We start from the raw sequence: 21914 nt of genomic DNA, 5'->3' as shown, positions 1-21914 counted from the left end.
TACATATCATGTTTTAATAGGACCTGAAATTCTATTGTTTATTTGTATATTTTTTATTTTCTATCTCACCTCATTGTCCCTTCTTCCACAATAAAGTATTCGCTGCCTCAGAAGGGACGTTGTCCAAGTGGCATAGTTCCTGGTATATAATCGTTTTTGTTTGTTTTGTTTTTTTAATGAAAAAAGAATTCCATTAAGCTTTTTCTGAACTCGGCAAGGATTTCAGAGTAATGCATCATGATCTAATCAAAACACCAATTAAAAATTACAACATTATTTTTCCTGAAGCGATCTTAGAGGTTTTTTTTTGTTTTTTTTGGTCCAACACTCATTATCATAGAATCATGGAGCGTCAGGTGTGGAGCACCCTGAAAGCCTTCAGTTCTTTCAGTAGGCTGAAGTCTGGGATTGCCTCTGACACTGGCAGGTGCTGCGCCAGGAGTACTTCTGTGCTGAGCTCACTACTTCCTGAGGCAGTATTTTCCATCTTCATCCATTTTAGTCTGTTAGAGGGTCTCCTGCATTTTTAGCAGCCTCTACCAATTGACAAACCCCAATTTCCATCCATTAGTCCTGATTTGTCTCCTGCAGGGACACAGAACCCAAGCTTCTTCTACATATTAGGTCTTCAAATATTTGAAGACAACTGTCAGCAATTTTTTTTTTTTTGTCCTGAGTCCTTTCTCTCCCAGGTTAAATATTCGTTTTCTGTTCCTTGATCATTTTATTTTTGTTCTACCCTGAATGCACTTATTAAAAAATTGGCATCACCCAATTGGTCAAATTAATAGTCTTGCTATAACCTATTTTAAGATCACAAAATCAATTAGAAAATGAATTGCAGTTGTGACCATCATAGTTTAATACATTTAGCTCTAGATGAGATAACTCTGGCTAGATGTGATTTTATCTGATGCCCATTCATCTGTGATGGCAGTGGTTTGGTGACCTCGTGACTCCTGTGTGGTGGGAAGACGTGTGGCTGAAGGAAGGGTTTGCTCACTACTTTGAGTTCGTTGGTACAGACTACCTCTATCCCGGCTGGAACATGGTAAGTGCATTTCTCTTTAATTGTTTGGAACTCTCAGTGAAAGCTTGATGCCATGTCACATTGTGCTTATCTTATCGTGAGACGTGTTTGAAAATGCCAACTGATGCATGAAAAAAATTAGCTACCCAACAAAAGAAATGTAACCCAAAATATAAACGGTAGTATTCCAGAAGAATTCTCTTTTAGTTATTAGAACGAAATACAGTCTGATTGGTTATACATTGATTTCAAAATACTACAAGTTTTCTCAATAAAAATATTTTAGATTGCAATATTTGATAACAAAGATAAACTATTCCATAAATTGAAATAGCAATTGATAAGTTATACTTTAAATGTGTATAGGATATCTCAATATATAGGAAGGAAAATGAGAACTTAATATTCAGTGTGATGAACTCAAAACATAGTAAAATCTTTGATACATTATTTTTTTTACTTTAGGATTAAATGATTTAATAAGAGATTGCTAATTTTATAAAGAGTTGTGTGCATTATATCCAAACTTGTATGTTCAATGATTGTTGAAGCAATGATGTTCTTGAACATCCTAGAAGAAAAAGTGGAGGGGGAATATGATTTCTGTATGTTGTTTAATATGTTTTTCATTTTATGGCCTTCCCTGGTGGCTCAGATGGTAAAGCGTCTGCCTGCAATGCAGGAGACTTGAATTCGATCCCTGGGTCGGGAAGATCCCCTGGAGAAGGAAATGGCAACCCACTCCAGTACTCTTGCCTGGAGAGTCCCATGGACAGAGGAGCTTTGTAAGCTACAGTCCATGGAGTCGCAAAGAGTCGGACACAACTGAGCGGCTTCACTTCACTTCATTTTATACAAGCTTCCATTAATGAGTAAGTGACTATGTTATTAAATAGAGCCCAGGATATAGGTTGTTTTGGAATTTTACTTATTTTTAAAATGTATTTTATTATTATTTTTGGCTGTACTGGTTCTCAGTTGCTGCTCAGGGCTTTCCCCCCGTTGCAGCAGGTGGGGACTACTCTTTAGCTGTGGTGTGAGGGCGTCTCTTGGTGTGGAGCACGGGCGCTAGGGTGCATGGGCTTCAGTGGCTGTGGCGCATGCGCTTAGCTGCTCCAGGGCACGTGGGAGCCTCCTGGGTCAGGAACGGAACCTGTGTCTTCTGCGATGGCAGTCAGGTTCTTTGACCCTGAGCCACCAGGGAAGTCTGGTACTTGAATTTTAAATTTAAGTGGCACTATGTAAAAGTTGCAAAATACTAACATTTGTCAACTTCCAGAAGCTTAAATTTCACCTGTGTTATAGCTTGAGTGATAATATAAATTTATTTACACCACTCGGTTTTTGATGCTTCAACTACTAATGTATGTGATTATCTAATTATCTGTCATGATTACAAGTATGATATGGTGAAATGCAACGTTGTCCGTTAAGTCATGATATAACTTTTCTATCATACTCCTACTGAGTATGTATGTATGTAAGGTGACCTTACATATCTCAAGAAATGTTGCAATTGTAATATCATACTGATATGTTTGAACTATCCAGTTTTATATTTTATAAAAGCAACATGGTTCATTTGCACAAATGTGTGAGTTAATTTTACTTGGCCTTATATATCTAAGTATATATCTATAAATAATACAATTTACAATTTTTATTTGAACTATTATAGCATTGAAATTAATTTAAAAAATGCTTTTAAAGAACTTTGAAGAAAAATCATCAATAGCATGCAATATTTATTATTAAAAGTATTTTTTAAACAAATATGCAGTTTTAAAACGGAAATATTAAGGATATTGAAACATTTGTAAAAATGTATTTTGGTTGCTAGTTGACTTTCAACCAAATTTGTTTAAAATTTTTATTTAATTTTCATTATGTGTGAGTTATTACTGATTGGTAATTCTGTTATGTTTTAATGTTTAAAATGTTAGTATTATAAATGACATGTTACTCATATAGGTAAGATATTTTTTTTTGAACTCATTGAGCTATCTATGACAAAATCTATTAAGCATTATAAAAATAAATCTTAGATTGAAAAGCTATGCACAGAATTATACTCATGGTGAAAACTGACAGCTTTTGATGGTTTTAGCATTGCAGTCTACCCCAAGTTTCAGTGTTCCCATACTGAATTTTGTTTTCAAATAATTTTTTTTATTCCTTCATTATTTTATCAATCAAATTATAAATGGAGAACATTTTTGTGAGAATATTGAAAATGAATATAGAGTATAAGTAACACTTCTGATACTTTGTCCTAAATACAATAAAGACCATGTATTGAAAGCATTTATAAAAAATGCTTTGGTGTGGTAAGATATAAATCCATTTTTATAATCAAAAATGGGGATTAATGATGGATTACACTAAGAAATGAAAGCATAAACACCATCACAATTAACTAGGCAATAGTGAAAGCAAGCTTTCTTATTATGTCTCTTTATGTTCAGGTTCTAAAGATCACAAATACTTTCTCTTACTGGCTGCTTTTGCTTTTTTAGTAGTTTTTAAAATTTAGTTTGTAGAGTACTTCAGTATATTAAATTTATAAAACCTGTAAGAAGAGACTCTAAACAAATGCTCCTCCACGATCATTAATATCTGCAAACAAAAATTTAAGACAAGTCAGCCACATAAATAAGAAAGGATATTAAGTGACTTTAAGGCTGTGTCAGCGCTATTTTTCATAATGGCATCAGCAAAAGAGTGAAAGAAATACTAGGAAGAACAAGAGTGATGCTGTGTCAGCAGTAACTCATACTGTTGTGATATGCACAAGAGCTTACCTATGAGAGCAAGGCTCGGGCTGCACTAGAACTTAGCCGAAATTAGAAAAGTCAGGAGTCAGACGTGTCTCAGAAGTAAAGTAAGCAAGCTGACCTCTTTTGCCTCTAATTTCAAAAACCTTGGTTTTATTATTTTTAGACAACAACACTCAAACACTGAAATACAACTTCAACTTGCTAGAGAGATTACTGTGGCAGTCTATTTTATGGAGTAGCAATAAAGAAGCCCAGGATTACACAATATTGTTAAGGAAGCTTTTATTCTGGCTTAGGATAGTATACTTATGTGGCCTCTTAGGCTGTGTATATGCATTTGTATGTGTTTATAGATAGTTTCTGCTAAAGAAATAATCAGTTTTTTACATTAAGAATACTACATGAAATAAAGACTACCATCAAATCTTTTTCCCCAACAAACTAAACAAGTATACCATTTCATAGATACGGGTCTTTACAGGTAGTATGATATAAGGTCAGGAAATAGACTGACAAGAAGTAAATCAGATTCCAAAAAGGCATTTCACTTCCTGACTCATCTTTATCATTTGAGAAATGGGATGATTATACTGACTTAGTAAGCACATATGATTTTTGTGAGGATAAAATAACTTGCAAGTTCTTTGAAATCCATGAACAAATATGAGTAGGTATCATAGACCTGGAAAATAATAAATGTTCCATTAGAAGAGGGCATTGATTTTATGTATAAATACCCTAACACTTCCAACCTTAGTAAGCTATTTTGATGCCCTAGATTTTATAACAATTACCTATAGATTGAGTTAGAAAATAAGGAAGGCTGAGGACTGAAGAACTGATGCTCTCGAACTGTGGTGCTGGAAAAGATTCTTTAGAGTCCCTTGGACAGCAGGGAGATCAAACCAGTCAATCCTAAAGGAAATCCACCCTGAATATTCTTTGGAAGGACTGATGCTGAAGCTCCAGTACTTTGGCTACCTGATGTGAAGAGCCAACTCATTGGAAAAAACCCTGATCCTGGGAAAGATTGAAGGCAGGAGAAGGGGGTGACAGAGAATGAGGTGGTTGGGTGGCATCACCGACTCAGTGGACATGAGTTTGAGCAAGCTCAGGGAGATAGTGAAGGACAGGGAAGCCTGGGGTGCTGAAGTCCTTGGGGTCACAAAGAGTCAAACATGACTTAACGACTGAACAACAACGTGTAAAGATTACAAACAAAATTTTGTAAACTTTGTATCTAGACTCAGTCTCTCCAAATCAATGCTTATCTAAATTGGCAATGTGGACTATTTTATAAGTACATAAGCTTAATATCCGGAGAAGGCAATGGCACCCCACTCCAGTACTCTTGCCTGGAAAATCCCATGGACGGAGGACCCTGGTGGGCCGCAGTCCATGGGGTCGCTAAGAGTTGGACACAACCGAGCGACTTCACTTTCACTTTTCACTTTCATGCATTGGAGAAGGAAATGGCAACCCACTCCAGTGTTCTTGCCTGGAGAATCCCAGGGACCGGGGTGCCTGGTGGGCTGCCGTCTATGGGGTCGCACAGAGTTGGACACGACTGAAGCCACTTAGCAGCAGCAGCAGCAAGCTTAATATCATGTTTCATTCATCAAACAGAAGTGTCAAGATCACTTAGATTATCTTTTGGGGTTAGATTTCATAGGGTAAGTTGACAACTTGATGACTATTCTATCAAAGTTTGTTGTTAAGGACAATATTATTGGATGAATTAAGTTGCATTAAGCTATTGATGGCAGTCATATTAAATCTTACTGTGATTCCTCCAAAGGGAGAAAATAAAGGATCCATGCAGCATAGTTACTGTTCAATAATTTTTTATCATTTTAATTTGAAAAAGGTCTATGATAAAAGAGTTTTAATACAGGAAAAGGATAAATAGTAAAATGATACCATGAAGAAATCCTTATTTTGCAGACCCAGTGCTGATGTAGGCAAAATCATATTCCCTGTGTGTATTACACAGGTTTTCAACTGTAATCAACCCTGCGTATTGCACAGGTTTTCACTGTTATCAACCCTGTGTATTGCACAGGTTTTTGCTATAATTTGTATCTATATGATAGATGTATCCTGTAGTTTCCTGAATGTAGCCTTGTAAGAATGTGCTTGCCATAATGAGAATTATTAAACATGTGTATATTCTCTTATTAAATGATTTGGGGATGCTAAGGAGCTTCACACAGCCGTAACTTTAGACATTGATAAAGTCCAAGGACTGGGAATTCTTAAATTTTTATGAGGGCACATACCTGGGCAGAAAGATAAGTATTAATAGAGAATTGTGCAGCTAAACTTAATTATGCTAAATACTTAGGATATCTCAAAGTGTATTGCCCAAAACCTTGATAAATGTTCTCAATTGTTTTTATCATGGGCAGGATTAAAATGGTAAAAATGAATTCTGCCATTAGACTCAGTATGTGGTATAACAAAAATTGCCTGCTAAATTTAATAGGCATTGCAATAAAATTATCTTTACTTCTTAAATTATTTTATTTTTATTCAAAAAGAAGTTGAGAAAATGAACTGAAATAGATACAGAGTTTATTGAGTTCATTTGTTTCCAGTTTAAATGTAAAGATATACTGATTAATTATTCCAAACAATGATAAACCTCTGCTATTCAGAGAGAGGGAAATAGAAAATTAGAGAAAAATTGTTTTTGTTAATATGTTACTTGTTCAGCTCTTCATGTCTTAAGTCCATCTTTGATTTAATGTCTATAAAGAAAAATGCCTTTCAGAGTTAGTTAATATACATTTCAACAGTAGTTGGTATGTTGGTACTATTGCTTATGATTCATCAATATTAAAATATATTTGCCCTGCCCAGGAGAGCTATGGTGTCAGAGATGGACCATCTGGGAATTAAATATTTGTTTTAGAATCTTACCTTATAAATACTGAATACCAAGTAAATGTGTATGTAGATTTTCTATGCAGTTGCATTTTGTCTATTGTGATAAAAAAATCCACATATAATATTCTATTCCTGATGTCAGTAAATTAGAAGATGATGCAATTGTTTTCAACTGGTCGATGATATTTTATTCTCAACTGACTGACATATTGAATGTGAAAAATTTAAAGACTTCTATTGGCTAGTCCCAAGGGTCTGTGATATTTTTGATCCATCTCAGTAGCTTAGAAAGTGACATTTACATTGAAAGACTAGAAGAAAAGCAGAAGGGGTGCCCTTGGGTCTGTTGGGGGTCACAGTCTTCAAAATGGACTTCTTCTTTGTGCTTTCCCTTTACTCTTCCCTCTGAATCCCTCTGTAAGTAATTTTTCTTCATGTTGAAAACATTTTTTGTATTTTAAAGAAGAGAAAAAAATTTTTTTTTCTTATTTGAGGGAATCTGGGGAGCTGTAGCCTTCTATTCTGAGAAAATGGGGTTGCTTTCTCCTTAGCATTAGAGGTCAGAGAAGTTTGGAGCTTCGGTGGACAATTTTTGCTTGTTGTTGTTGAGTCACTAAGTCGTGTCTGACTCTTTTACCTAATAGACACATAGAAAAAGTCCACAGAGGAAATAAGAGCTAGCAAAGAGAACAATCTTAGAGAAAAGTTTCTCATGGAATTCATCTGAATTCTGAGTAAATGAAAGAGGATTCTGAGATGCACAGGCCAAATGCATTGAGAATGAGATTTACACTCAGAATGTACAAATTAGGATAATCTAGGATATCAGTGTTAAGAAGCAGGTCAGAGACTTGGCTTCTGATTAATGATGACTGAAGAGATATTAGGCCTTCCCAAGTGGCTCAGTGGTAAAGAATTTGCCTACCAATGCAGGAGACACAGGAGATGTGGGTTAGGTCCCTGAATTGGAAACATACTCTGGAGGAGGAAATGGCACCCCACCCTGGTGGAGCCTGGTGGGCTACAGTCCACGAGGTTGCAAAGAGTTGGACATAACTGACCATGCATGCACAAAGAGATATTAAAGATTTCTAGCAAAGAAGAACAGTGAGAACAAGAAATGCATCTGTTGTACTAACGTTAAAATAATTCTCACTAAAGCTAATATATAACTAATTGGGTTAACATTTTCTCGTTAGGACTAATTCTGTGCTTTTTACCAGTGACCTTACTGATGTGCTGGTTGCCCTGTTAAGAATATCAGTTAGAATGAAGAGTGAATAAGGCGTCATTAGTTAACTGTTGATGAACGTTAACTGACTTAGAAACTTTGTGGCAAAAATACATTTTTGAGATGACAACTGAAGTATTGATAATACATTCATACATTTGTTTATACTTATAGATTTTGTGTAACAATCAAGATGTTGGCTTCACAGTTTGAGAAATGGAAGCTTTTGAAAAGCTTATTATCAAGGTGTGTTGTTTCATAAAATGTAAATCTGCTTTATTTACTGCTTCAAATGAAAGGCCAACTTTTATTAAATACTTTTAGAAAGGGAAGAAAAAGTAAGAATAACTCATCAGTATTCATATATACTTCTATACAGGTATGTCTCTGAGAGGCTTTTCTTCATCACATTACCTCACTTTTTTAACTATATGAATTTTTAAAATTTAAAACAAAGCTGCAAATTGAAATTTCATGTATGTTCTTAAAGGGTGATTTTTTAAAAAGCCATTTGTGTTCAGAAAGACACTAAGTGTTTCAGGTTTTGTATATTTTAAACTTAGAGATAAAAGATATATGAGCATTCCCTTGGGAATAAAATATTTCTTCCAGAGACCATGTGCAGGTTTGCATTGTGTCAAGTTCTTTCTGCCTTTCCTTACTGCTGCTGTTGCCGCTAAGTCGCTTCAGTCGTGTCCGACTCTGTGCGACCCCATAGATGGCAGCCCACCAGGCTCCCCCGTCCCTGGGATTCTCCAGGCAAGAACACTGGAGTGGGTTGCCATTTCCTTCTCCAATGCATGAAAGTGAAAAGTGAAAGTGAAATCGCTCAGTCGTGTCCGACTCCTAGCGACCCCATGGACTGTAGCCCACCAGGCTCTTCCGTCCATGGGATTTTCCAGGCAAGAGTACTGGAGTGGGGTGTCATTGCCTTCTCTGCTACCTTTCCTTAGGAATTGCAAAAGCAATCAATACATTGACAGGATTAGACACTTCCTAAGAAGAAAACTTTTGCTGAACCTGGAGCCTAACAATAATGCAAGGCTGTCCTTTTTCTATCTAGGGACAATGCAGGAAAAGTTAACCCATTCATTACCAGGTGAGAGCAGTTTGTGAACAAAAGTTTCCGACTTGCTAAAAATGGTCAGACATCACTTGATAAACAGAAAATTGATGATGTCAAGAATTTATACCAAGACAATGAAATGTTCTGTTAGACATCATTGTTCATAAGTATTTATGACTTGCAATAGCAGATTATACCAGTTTAATCTGTCCTTTTACTACACTTGGCTTAAAAAAAAGTTTATCTTCTTATGATATATGAATTGTTCAACACTTCATATTAGTCAGTATTTTCCCAGATATATTACAAAGAATTTGCTTTGCAAAATCTGTAACATGAACATAACCAAAAAGGAAAACTGGGGACCAAGAGGACAACCAAAGACTAATTCATTAATTTTCCAATTATTAATCATCCTTAACCAGGCCACTATATGCGTTAAAAGACATTAGAACACAACTTATTTCTAAACCAGGAGTGACTGTTTCAGTCCATAACACTTTATGGGACTTTTTTTTTTCCTTCTTTTCATCAAGGTTACTTTAACACTGTTCAGATGTTACTAGACAAGCATGTGATAAATGAAAGTAGTGAGTTCAAGTGATATTTTCGAAGAGCCAAAAATGTAAGAGACCTTCCTGTCCAGAGAAAGCAAAAAGCAATAATTTGAGGCTGGTGAGATTTTGCTTCAACTACTCCACTAACACTTGCAAAAATAAAGACATGTAATATTTACTGTATACCATTAAGCACTTTAAATATGTTAATTCCCTGTGAAACAGAGTAAGACCTACTGCTATGTGTCTTGAAAGTACACATCTTTGCTGTCATTTTTCTTAAGAGTCTGAGAGTGTGGCAATGGTTAGATGTCTACGCAGGCCACCACTCAGGCAGCTCTCTTCAACTATGAATTCAAAAAGATGTTTTGGGGTAGAACGTGTTTTGACACTAAGTTAAATAACCTCTGTGGGTCTACCATTCATAAAGTAAGCTTCTTTTGAAGCTATTTATATACTTAGCTTTTTACCTTTCCCTGGGACTAATGAAATAAAATTCGTTATGATTATTGTAATGTCATCTTTGTCATCTTTAAGAATTAAGATATGTGGGGATGCTTACTTTCCTCGAAGGACCTACTTTAAATCCACCTGTGTCCAATTTATTCCGTTAACCATTTTATATTGTCTTCTCCAGATTTCATTTATAGTTCAGTGATGCCTTTCCTGGGTGCTATGAATGTTAATTTTACAAACACTAGTTTGATGGATTGCTGCCACAGGTTTGCCCATTGCATTGTTAGTCATTTCATTCATTCTGTTTAATGAATTAATTCAGAGAATTATCAAGTACCTAAAATGAGACCTTCTTTTGCTATTAGCAGAGACCTAGTATATTTCAGCTTCTTATACACTGTATTATATCTTTTGTGTGGTGGTTTCAGTTAGAAGGTGTGATTAGATTTAGGATTTTATATTTTTACCTCTTAGTTGACAACCATGGAAGAAAAGTATGACCAACCTAGACAGCATATTAAAAAGCAGAGATATTACTTTGCCAACAAAGGTCCGTCTAGTCAAAGCTATGGTTTTTCCAGTGGTCATGTATGGATGTGAGAGTTGGACTGTGAAAAAAGCTGAGCTCCAAAGAATTGATACTTTTGAAACTGTGGTATTGGAGAAGACTCTTGAGAGTCCTTGGATTGCAAGGAGATCCAACCAGTCAGTCCTAAAGGAAATCAGTCCTGAATATTTATTGGAAGGACTGATGTTGAAGCTGAAACTCCAATACTTTGGCCACCTGATGCGAAGAACTGACTCATTGGAAAAGACCCTGATTCTGGGAAAGATTGAAGGCAGGAGGAGAAGGGGATGACAGAGGATGAGATGGTTGGATGGCATCACTGACTCAATGGCCATGAATTTGAGTAAGCTCCAGGAGTTGGTGATGGACAGGGAGGCCTGGTGTGCTGCAGTCCCCGGGGTCACAGAGTCGGACACGGCTGAGCGACTGAGCTGACTGACAGCCATGCTTCTGTCAGAGTTGTTTTGTTTACGGGATAGCTCAAAAACACAGATCCATGAACTCAGACTGTTCATATTCATGGATATGTTTGGAAAATAAGATTTAGTGCAGTAGATCTCAGAGGATTAGCCAAATGATGGAGCAGGAAGAACATCTAGCTACCTATTATCATTTTTATATTACACGGATCAAATATTCTCTAACATTTACTCGGATTTACCTGGTTACAATAGCTATTTATTTTTATTTAGATTTTGAGTATCTTTCTGCTCAGTTTTGTTTTTTCCCAAAGCTTCACAGCTTTGCTCAGAAGATGAGTACTTAAAAAAAATTTAAAAAGATTTCTGTTCTTCTCTTTGTAGTGGAGGTGATGGTGATGGTATGGTGGGGGTATTTTCATCTAAATATTATTTATTTCCCAAGTTTTCTGATTCCAGACCTGACTGATATAAAAAACTTTCCATTAGGATGCAAATAAAAATTGAATCTCAGTGTGTGTTTCAAAATACTCTGGATTACATTTTATTAATCAAGTATTATAGGGTCTTCCTAGCTTATTTTTAATGTGCCTGAAAATATTAGCAACTTCTTGTGATTGATGTGCCAAACAAATGCATGAAATACCAAAAAAGATTGGCAAATTTGATTTTATTGAAATGTCTTATCAGCTTCTCAAAACAACTAAGCGCAGAGATAGAGGAAAAGATTCATATTGCCAGGGTAGACAGAGGGTTATTGAAAATATGAAGAAGCCATTACCTCTTTCTGCAGAAGGTCCTTAAGTGACATGTAGAAGAGTAAGTATGAACTCATGTGAACTAAGAAAGGACAAGAATTAAATCTCTCCCACTGAACAGTACACTTCATCAGTTAAGGAAGTTTATTTCACCATTATTTCTCAACATTTAACCCGAAGTATAGCATCAATGAGGTAATCAATAATAAAAATCTGGTCAAAAGTTAACAAAAATTTATGAAATGAGAGACATTAAAAATTATGAAAGATTGTAACAGTGTTTGTATCATATAGGAACTCATTCATTGGATTATTAATAAAAAGGATAGTGAGATTAAAAAACATGTAAAACTATGTTTGGTAAGTGTTTGAAGGAAAACAGAAGGAAAAAAATCCTAAAAAATAAAATGGTATGAACATTTTAAGAGGGTTATGTAAAAGCCCATGGCATATGGCGATTGTTCACAGTGATTTTTGGGGGCTGCTAGAATCAGAATGAGCAATGTAATTAGACAAACTGTTCATAGTTATTACAGTGATTGACATTTGAAGCACATTCAAGGTTATTCTGTAACACCCAGGATTATCATAATTAATAAATATATAAATGACTAATTGATAGTAACTTCTGCCATGTCAGTATTGCTCTATCTTAAAGGTTATTGAGTAAGTATGCAGGTTTAAGGTTTAGAATTTGATTGAATACAATGCAGCCCATTTTGTGGTTCATCTTAGCATTTCCTCTTAACTGTGTCACATCTTGGATAATATGGGATATGACACGTTCAGCCTGGATGTTACAAACGAAACATAAGTCAACTGAAGGGTGAGTCATTGAAGAGACTCACAGTTTAAGGCACTTTCTTTGTGTTAATCATGTTTGGGAGTATATCAGTTCATACAAACATGTGCAGGGGGTTATTTGGGGTTATGAGAGCCTTAGAAAGTGATCCAAAATAGTCTTGTACGGATTTAGTTACTGCATTGACTGCTGCTGCTGCTAAGTAGCTTCAGTTGTGTCCAACTCTGTGCGACCCCATAGACGGCAGCCCACCAGGCTCCCCCATCCCTGGGATTCTCCAGGCAGGAACACTGGAGTGGGTTGCCATTGCCTTCTCCAATGGATGAAAGTGAAAAGTGAAAGTGAAGTCGCTCAGTCATGTGCGACTCTTAGCGACCCCATGGACTGCAGCCTACCAGGCTCCTCTGTCCATGGGATTTTCCAGGCAAGAGTACTGGAGTTGGGGTGCCATCGCCTTCTCCGACTGCATTGACTAAGGTGTCTTAAAGTGTTTGTCACTTGGCAGTGGATGAAATGTGGTTAATGGTTAAAAGAAATAAGAACATTAGGACAGTTTTGGTTACTGTAAGGCTTATGTGAAATTACAGAGTAATATTGTATGCTTTGGCCACCTGATGTGAAGAGCCAACTCACTAGAAAAGACCCTGATGCTGGGAAAGATTGAGGGCAGGAAGAGAAGGGGGTGACAGAGGATGAGATGTTTGGATGGCATCACTGACTCAATGGACATGACTTTGAGCATACTGTAGGAGATAGTGAAAGACAGGGAAGCCTGGGGTGCTCCAGTCCACGGGGTTGCAAGGAATCAGACAGGAATTAGCGACTGAACAACTACAGAGATCTGCTCAGATAACTGTGTTTGTGTATCACTTTCTGTAAAAAGTTATGTGAATGAATACAGAAGTAAAATTTTCAGTGCAGTGCTTGTTTCATTATAGGCATTAGTGCTTATAATGGTAATTATTTCTAAAATTAATATTAATGCCTATTTAAAGTATGTGTGTTTACATAAGTTTGACTTTAAGTGGACTGCTTTAACAACCTGCACATAAAAATGATTATCAACATCTTAGGCATGTGTATTTAAACATGAGATTTTTAAATGTTGATTTTTAAGGAATATTATATAGAAGTAACACTTATTTTCACTACATCTTTAGTTTTATTTCATTTATAATTTAGATATCTACAAAATATTAATTTTAATCAGCTAAATAATGAATAATATTTCACAAGTATATCTAGCTAACTTTATATATTTTTTAATTTTATTTTATTTTTAAACTTTACAATATTGTATTGGTTTTGCCAAATATTGAAATGAATCAGCCACAGGTATACATGTGTTCCCCATCCTGAACCCTCCTCCCTCCTCCCTCCCTATACCATCCTTCTGGGTCATCCCAGTGCACCAGCCCCAAGCATCCAGTATAGTGCATTGAACCTGGACTGGCGACTCGTTCCATGTATGATATTATACATATTTCAATGCCATTCCCCCAAATCATCCCACCCTCTCCCTCTCCCACAGAGTCCAAAAGACTGTTCTATACATCAGTGTCTCTTTTGCTGTCTCGTACACAGGGTTATTGTTACCATCTTTTTAAATTCCGTATATATGCGTTAGTATACTGTATTGGTGTTTTTCTTTCTGGCTTACTTCACTCTGTATAATAGGCTCCAGTTTCATCCACCTCATTAGAAGTGATTCAAATGTATTCTTTTTAATGGCTGAATAATACTCCATTGTGTATATGTACCACAGCTTTCTTATCCATTCATCTGTTGATGGACATCTAGGTTGCTTCCATGTCCTGGCTATTATAAACAGTGCTGCGATGAACATTGGGGTACACGTGTCTCTTTCAATTCTGGTTTCCTCAGTGTGTATGCCCAGCAGTGGAATTGCTGAATCATAAGGCAGTTCTATTTCCAGTTTTTTAAGGAATCTCTACACTGTTCTCCATAGTGGCTGTACTAGTTTGCATTCTAGCTAACTTTAAACTGAATAAATCTTAAAATAATTTTGGACATTTTAGAACTTTATAAAAGTATGTTGAAATATAAAATTACAGAAAAATTCTTTTAATATTTAAGACACTTGGAATCCAAATAATTTCTAATGTCTACAAATATTAAGATTGTGTTATGTGTCTATAAAAGATGTTAATTGCAAAGTCACAGCGATACAATATCACATAAATAAAACCTGATGAGTATCTTCCTCCAGTATGCTTGTTTTTCTTACTTGAATTTTTGATTACATTCCTATCCTTTAATTTGTCCTGACTTGAGTAAGTCATGAAGAACAAGAGGGAAAGAGCCAAAACATGCACTACTAGGTATGTCTCTGTCCCTTTTTCTAGTCTCGTGTAAGCAGGAGGTTCGGGTTAGTAATGGCTCATGTGGTGTTTTGTCCAACCTATGAAGTCGTGAACGTGTTTATCTTATGGTAGTATAGATTTCCAAAGACACAAAACATGAATATATGCATGCATGCTCAGTCGTCTCCAACTCTGCAACCCCATGTATGGTAGCCTACCAGGCTCCTCTGTCCATGGAACTTCCCCATCAAAAATACTGGAGTGGGTTGCCATTTCCTACTCCAGGGGATCTTCCTGACCTATGGGTCAAACCTGCGTCTCCTGTGGCTCCTTCATTGCCAGGCAGATTCTTAACCACTATGCCACATGATAGTACAGATTTCCAAAGACACAAAACATGAATGACTTAGCTTCTTTTTTCTGTTTATGATGGATTACCGGCAATGGAGTCAACATGGTCAAGTCACTCAGTCATGTCCGACTCTTTGTGACCCCCTGAACCACAGCATTCCAGGCCTCCCTGTCCATCACCAACTCCTGGAGTCCACCCAAACCCATGTCCATCGAGTTGGTGATGCCATCCAGCCATATCATCCTCTGTTGTCTCCTTTTCCTCCTGCGCTCTATCTTTCCCAGCGTCAGGGTCTTTTCAAATGAGTCAGCTCTTCGCATCAGGTGGCCAAAGTATTGGAGTTTCAGCTTCAACATCAGTCCTTCCAATGAACACCCAGAACTGATCTCCTTTAGAATGGACTAGTTGGATCTCCTTGCAGTCCAAGGGGCTCTCAAGAGTCTTCTCCAACACCACAGTTCAAAGGCATCAATTCTTCAGTGCTCAGCTTTCTTTATAGTCCAACTCTCACATCCATACATGACCACAGGAAAAACCATAGCCTTGACTAGATGGACCTTTGTTGGCAAAGTAATGTCTCTGCTTTTGAATATGCTGTCTAGGTTGGTCATAACTTTCCTTCCAAGGAGTAAGTGTATTTTAATTTCATGGCTGCAGTCACCATCTGCAGTGATTTTGGAGCCCCAAAAAATAAAGTCTGACACTGTTTCCACTGTTTCCCCATCTATTTTCCATGAAGTGATGGGACCAGATGCCATGGTCTTCGTTTTCTGAATGTTGAGCTTTAAGCCAACTTTTTCACTCTCCTCTTTCACTTTCATCAACAGGCTTTTGAGTTCCTCTTTACTTTCTGGCATAAGGGTGGTGTCATCTGCATATGTGAGGTTATTGATATTTCTCCCGGCAATCTTGATTCCAGCTTGTGCTTCTTCCAGTCCAGCGTTTCTCATGATGTATTCTGCATATAAGTTAAATAAACAGGGTGACAATATATAGCCTTGACGTACTCCTTTTCCTATTTGGAACCAGTCTGTTGTTTCATGTCCAGTTCTAAGTGTTGCTTCCTGACCTGCATATAGGTTTCTCAAGAGGCAGGTCAGGTGGTCTGGTATTCCCATCTCTTTCAGAATTTTCCACAGTTGATTGTGATCCATGTAGTACTTTGCTTGGCTGCTAATTTACCCATCAAATAGCACTAATGTGTTGTACATGTATCTATTTTCCCCATCATAAAGGGAGTTTCTTGGAGCTGGGAATTGTGCCCCAAATGCATTTGTTTCCCCAGCTTCTGACACGTGAGGGTTGCATATACAAAGCCCTCAGTAAACACGAATGGAATTAGATTGTATTGTTCAAATGATTTTTGTCAGATATTCTTGTTCATTTGACACTATGGATTGGAAAAGTGCCTTTATCTATGTTCAAGAGATTATTGTCAACATTAAACCTGGAATAAAACATTGCTTTAAATAAACAAATGAAAACACTGAAAAAGGAAATACTTGTGTCTATTTGGTTATCTGTATGTGTATCTACATACATATCTAAATATCTATGCCTAGGTCTATATTTATGTCTAAATCTATATTTGATTCATACATTCTGGAATTTGAAAGTAAATACCATGTTTGTTCACCACTGGTCATCACAAAATGGAACTAAATTGTAGATACTTTGTGATCACAGAGGTAAAGCCCATGCCTCATGCTGTTTGTGGGTGATTGTGCAATATGGCCCTATTTTGTTTTGAGTTGCTCCTCCCTCCAGCCCACTTTCCAGTATTCATAGTCATCTCTCTAAATATAGGTCTGATGATGTCGCTTCTTAATTCTAGTTTCCTAACTTGGCATTGAGGATCTTGATTTTGTTCTTGTCTGTCTCTCTGCACTAATCACTGTTCGTTTACCTGTTATACTCCCTGCCTTCTGCCGCAGAGAGCTCTGGAGCCCCCAAATAGGCCAGGCTGTTTCAAATCTCCATAACTTTCCCCATATACCAGATTTTTTTTTTCTGTCCAAAATGCCCTTTTCTACTATATTCTGGAAAACTCCAATCATCCTTAAAGATTCAACTCAAATTATCAGTTCAGAAGCTTTCCTTCCTTCTTCCAGGCAGACCAAATGACACCTTCTCTGTGAGGTCACGTCATATTCTGAACCTATTTCCATTTGTATATACAGCAGGTGTTATTAATATTTGTTTCATCTTTGTCTCTCATTCTACTAGTATAGAATCTCTGAAGTTGGATTCGTGTCTTTCTTTTTATGCTCAGAACTGGGTATACCACATGGGATATGGCAGATGCTCAACAAATATTTGTAGAACAAATCATCTTATTCAATCTTCACAACCATAGTGATAGTGAAGTCGCTCAGTCGTGTCCGACTCTTTGTTGACCCCATGGACAGTAGCCAACCAAGCTCCTCCGTCCATGGGATTTTCCAGGCAAGAATACTGGCGTGGGTTTCTGTTTCCTTCTCCAGGGGATCTTCCCAACCCAGGGATCGAACCCGGGTCTCCCGCATTGTAGGCAGACGCTTTACCGTCTGAGCCACAACCATACATGTTTACCAATGAGTGTGCTGAGGTCTGAAAAGACTGAGTAACTTGCTTGTGGCCAGACAGTTAAGTGAACGGCAGATATTTTTTTTCCAGTCTAGGACTCTGTCATCAACTTTCTAGCCGTGTTCTCATCTTTTCTCCCAGGAATAATGAAAGAGCCATTTATTTCAGATCTATCCTCCTAGATATGTGAAATCTAAAAAATGGTACAAATAAACTTATTCACAGAACAGAGTCATAGAGAGAAAACAAAGTTATGGCTACCAGGAGGTAAAGGGGGATAAAATGGGAGACTAGGACTAAATAACTAGGAAGGACCTACCATATAGTACAAGGAACACTAGTCAATACTCTGTGACACGTATAGGAAAAGAATCTAAAAAAGGTTATACCTAACTAGTTCACTTTGCTGTACAGCAGAAATGAACACAACATTTCAAATCATTTAAAAAATAAGCATTAAAATCATTTTAATAAAGATTAAATTAAAAAAATAAAATAGAGTCCTTGTGACTGCTCTGATGTAACCCATGTCTGCCTGGAGAGTTTTTCCCATTCTTTTTTGCCTATAAGCACCTCGCCACGTCTTGAATTGGCTCTCATCTCTTTGTCTATTTTGATATAGCTGACTTTCTTTGATTTCAATTCAGATTGATTTTTTTTCCTTTCCTTTCTGATGATGAGTCAAAATGTCTGTCTGGTATTGCTCTTTACTAAAATTAGTCAGCCTTTCTTCATAAGAACTTCCCACCATCACCATGACTATAACTAGATCAGGCATATTCAGATCTTGACATGTTCAGGCAGAAGCCTTGATTTGGGGATATCAAGGAATTAATTTTTTCAAGTGTATCTGTGATGATAAGAATTCTTAATAACTCATTTTACATATACTACTAAATATCAGTATATGAAATGTTAGTATTGTAAGAAAAATATTTTAAAAGAGTTGGTTCTTTCTGAGACTTTATTTACATTGTTTAATGCAGATTGCTATTTATTGCAGAAAGCTGATAGGACTTGCCCTGTGTCGTAGACCTGGGCTCTTACTTTGAACTGCCTGTGCCACATTGCTTTCTGAAGGTTCGCTGGCACACTCCTGGCAGCATGTCCAAAACTGATCTTTTCAGCTTGCCCTCCAAACCAGACTTTATCCACTCCTTCGTTTCTGTCAGTCACATGCCCCGACCTTTATTCTGTCAATCTAACATCTTTTAAAATCCATCAAGTCATTCTGTATAGTTATTCACTGGGACTCCCTCTTTACCCCCAGGGACCAAGGCCTCAGTGTCACTTGATCATTCATTCAAAGTCTCTTCAGATTCAAAAGTCCTTCAGTAACACCTGCTCTAATACATCATCACATGTCCCTCCGTACAATAACCAATTCCTGCCTCTCATTTCTACGTGTATCAGCCACTCTGTATACCTCAGATAAGCTAATTTTGCGGAGACATTGCTTTATTCTGTCACTATGTCTGCTACTGCCTATTTATTAAGACCAAACCTTCAACCCGGTATCTTAGGATTCAAACGGACTGGCTTTTCCCCCCATGTTTCCTCTGCCTGGATGTGCCCTTTTAAGTTGCTTTCCCCATTCATCTGAGTAGACTTTCATCCTTCAACAGCCCACTTTAATGTCACCTCCTCTGTGAAGCCTTTTCTGAACTAATTAATCATTTCATACTTCATGTTTTATAACACCCATCATATTATAATGCAGTTAGCTGTTTATCTTTCTCTTGTACTTTCTCTTCTGGTTTTGAGTTCTTTAAGGTTGAGGATGAAATGTTAGTTATGTATTTATTCCCAAAACACAGTTCAGTATCTGGCATTGTGTAGGAATTTATTTGTTAAATGAATGTATGAATAAAATAATAATGACCTTCTTTTCCATGTGTTATTCTCAACTCTGTGCATTTGTTCACATTTTACTTTTCTGAAAAGGCTTTTACACTGTTCTCCAAAAATTCAAATGCTATATATTTTTGAAAATAGCTCAGCACAAATTGATGCACATATTCAGTATTATTGGCACTGTTTAAGTTTAGGCATGTATGTAACATCTCTAAGAAGTGTCTGTATCAGAATGGTAGGATTTATTGTTATTGCTAACAATAACTTCTTGTTAACAGATTTTAAAGTTCTCCATTTTGCCTATTGTTCTGCGTTTTAAAAGTTGTAGAATGGGCTATCACAGTGTCCTTAAAATATCGAGTAAAATAAAAACTATTGACTCTACATTTTGAATATATTTTTCCCTGTACACAAACACACACTCATGCACACAACTTTAAAGTCACTTCAAGGATCATATTCACTTCTACATTTTCCATTAAGCTTTCCATCAATAATTATACTTTACTGTTGTTTTTGTCTCAAAAATTTTTTTAAATATAAATTTATTTATTTTAATTGGAGGCTAATTACTTTACAATATTGTATTGGTTTTGCCATACATCAATATGAATCCACCACGGGTGTACACGTGTTCCCCATCCTGAACCCCACTCCCACCTCCCTCCCCATACCATCCCTCTGGGTCGTCCCAGTGCACCAGCCCCGAGCATCCTGTATCCTGCATTGAACCTGGACTGGCAGTTCGTTTCATATATGATATTATACATGTTTCAGTGCCATTCTCCCAAATCATCCCATCCTCTCCCTCTCCCACAGAGTCCAAAAGAATGTCTCAAAATTTTTTAGCATTTCTAGTCTATGAGAGAAAACTATTATTTCATTCACTGTGGCTAACTTTTGTTTGTTCTTTTATTTCACATAAAATCCAGGATTTCTTTTGCTTTATTTTTAAACTTTCACAGTCTCACATCAACAGTAAGCAGTTGACTGTTATTAGGAATTTTCGCTATCGCTGTTTTTGTCATTGATAAGAAGGTAAAGGAGGGAAGGCTCTTGCCAGGGACTGACAAAGTAAAAATATTTCTTATTTTATAGTGACATGGATCTTTTATAAAAAATTAGCACCTTCTCTCTTGGAAGCTCTTTGTAGTTTTGTTAAATTGCATTTGCAATTTTCCGTTTTCCTTTTAGAAATTTTTCCTTTTTCCCCCTCAAGTTATTCTGTCTTTGAGCTTTGTGGAATGTCTTTTGCCAGGATTTTCTTTTTTCCTTTTTTTCCTTCTCTCTCTTTTAATCTCTTTTCAGTTCAGTTCAGCTGCTCAGTTGTGTCCAACTCTTTGAGACCCCATGAACTTCCTTTGTTTGCCCATCTATTTGCCATGAAGTGATGGGACCAGATGCCATGATCTTAGTTTTTTGAATGTTGAGTTTTAAGCCAACTTTTTTACTCCTCTTTCATTTTCATCAAGAGGCTCTTGAGTTCTTTGCTCTCTGCCATAAGGGCGGTGTTGTCTGCATATCTGAGATTATAGATACTTCTCTCAGCAATCTTGATTCCAGATTAAATAAATTAAAATTAAAATCTTAATCTCTTTTAATGCCCCCTTTATCAGTCAGACAGTGTCATTCTCTCCAAAAATGCAGAGATGAATTTTTTGCTAACGACTCAACACTGCTCAATTTAAACCCTCCCTTTTGCAATTCCACTGACCAAAGATTTGTTTTTATTTTTCTCCAGAAGCATGAAGTAATATATCATCATTATTATATAAATATATAAGTATAGTTTCAATTCAGTTCATTTGCTCAGTCATGTCCAACTCTGCGACCCCATGGACCGCAGCATGCCAGGCCTCCCTGTCCATTACCAACTCCTGGAGTTCACTCAAACTCATGTCCATTGAGTCGGTGATGCCATCCAACCATCTTGTCCTCTGTCGTCCCCTTCTCCTCTCACCTTCAATCTTTCTCAACAACAGGGTCAGGTGGCCAAAGTATTGGAGCATCAGTTTTGGAGTATTGGAGCAAAGTATCCAGCATCAGTCCTTCCAACGAATATTCAGGACTGACTTCTTGTAGGATGGGCCGGTTGGATCTCCATTTTTGAAAGTTATCTTAGATTTAATTTTTATAATTACATGGTCATTTACTTTATACCATTTAACAAAATGTCATTTCCAGCAAACCAAGTTATGTTTGCTAAATTTTGGTATTGACTAATATGTATTTATTGTTTCTAAATGTTAAAAATTAAGGTTAATGT

The 21914-nt window shown here is 36.7% G+C and overlaps 1 protein-coding gene across 1 annotated transcript in view; it reads left to right on the top strand.

Annotated features, from left to right (window-relative positions):
- TRHDE (thyrotropin releasing hormone degrading enzyme) overlaps nt 1-21914 on the top strand; it is a 439831-nt gene that overhangs the window by 243894 nt on the left and 174023 nt on the right. Inside the window, exon 5 of the mRNA XM_025284466.3 lies at nt 938-1051. Coding sequence (XP_025140251.3) covers nt 938-1051 — 114 coding nt within the window. The remainder of the gene's footprint in view (nt 1-937; nt 1052-21914) is intronic.

This window comes from Bubalus bubalis, chromosome 4 (assembly GCF_019923935.1).
Source record: "Bubalus bubalis isolate 160015118507 breed Murrah chromosome 4, NDDB_SH_1, whole genome shotgun sequence".
NCBI classification, from domain to species: domain Eukaryota; kingdom Metazoa; phylum Chordata; class Mammalia; order Artiodactyla; family Bovidae; genus Bubalus; species Bubalus bubalis.
Note: the sequence above shows the minus strand (reverse complement) of the source record. Positions and strands in the feature narration are given on the sequence as shown.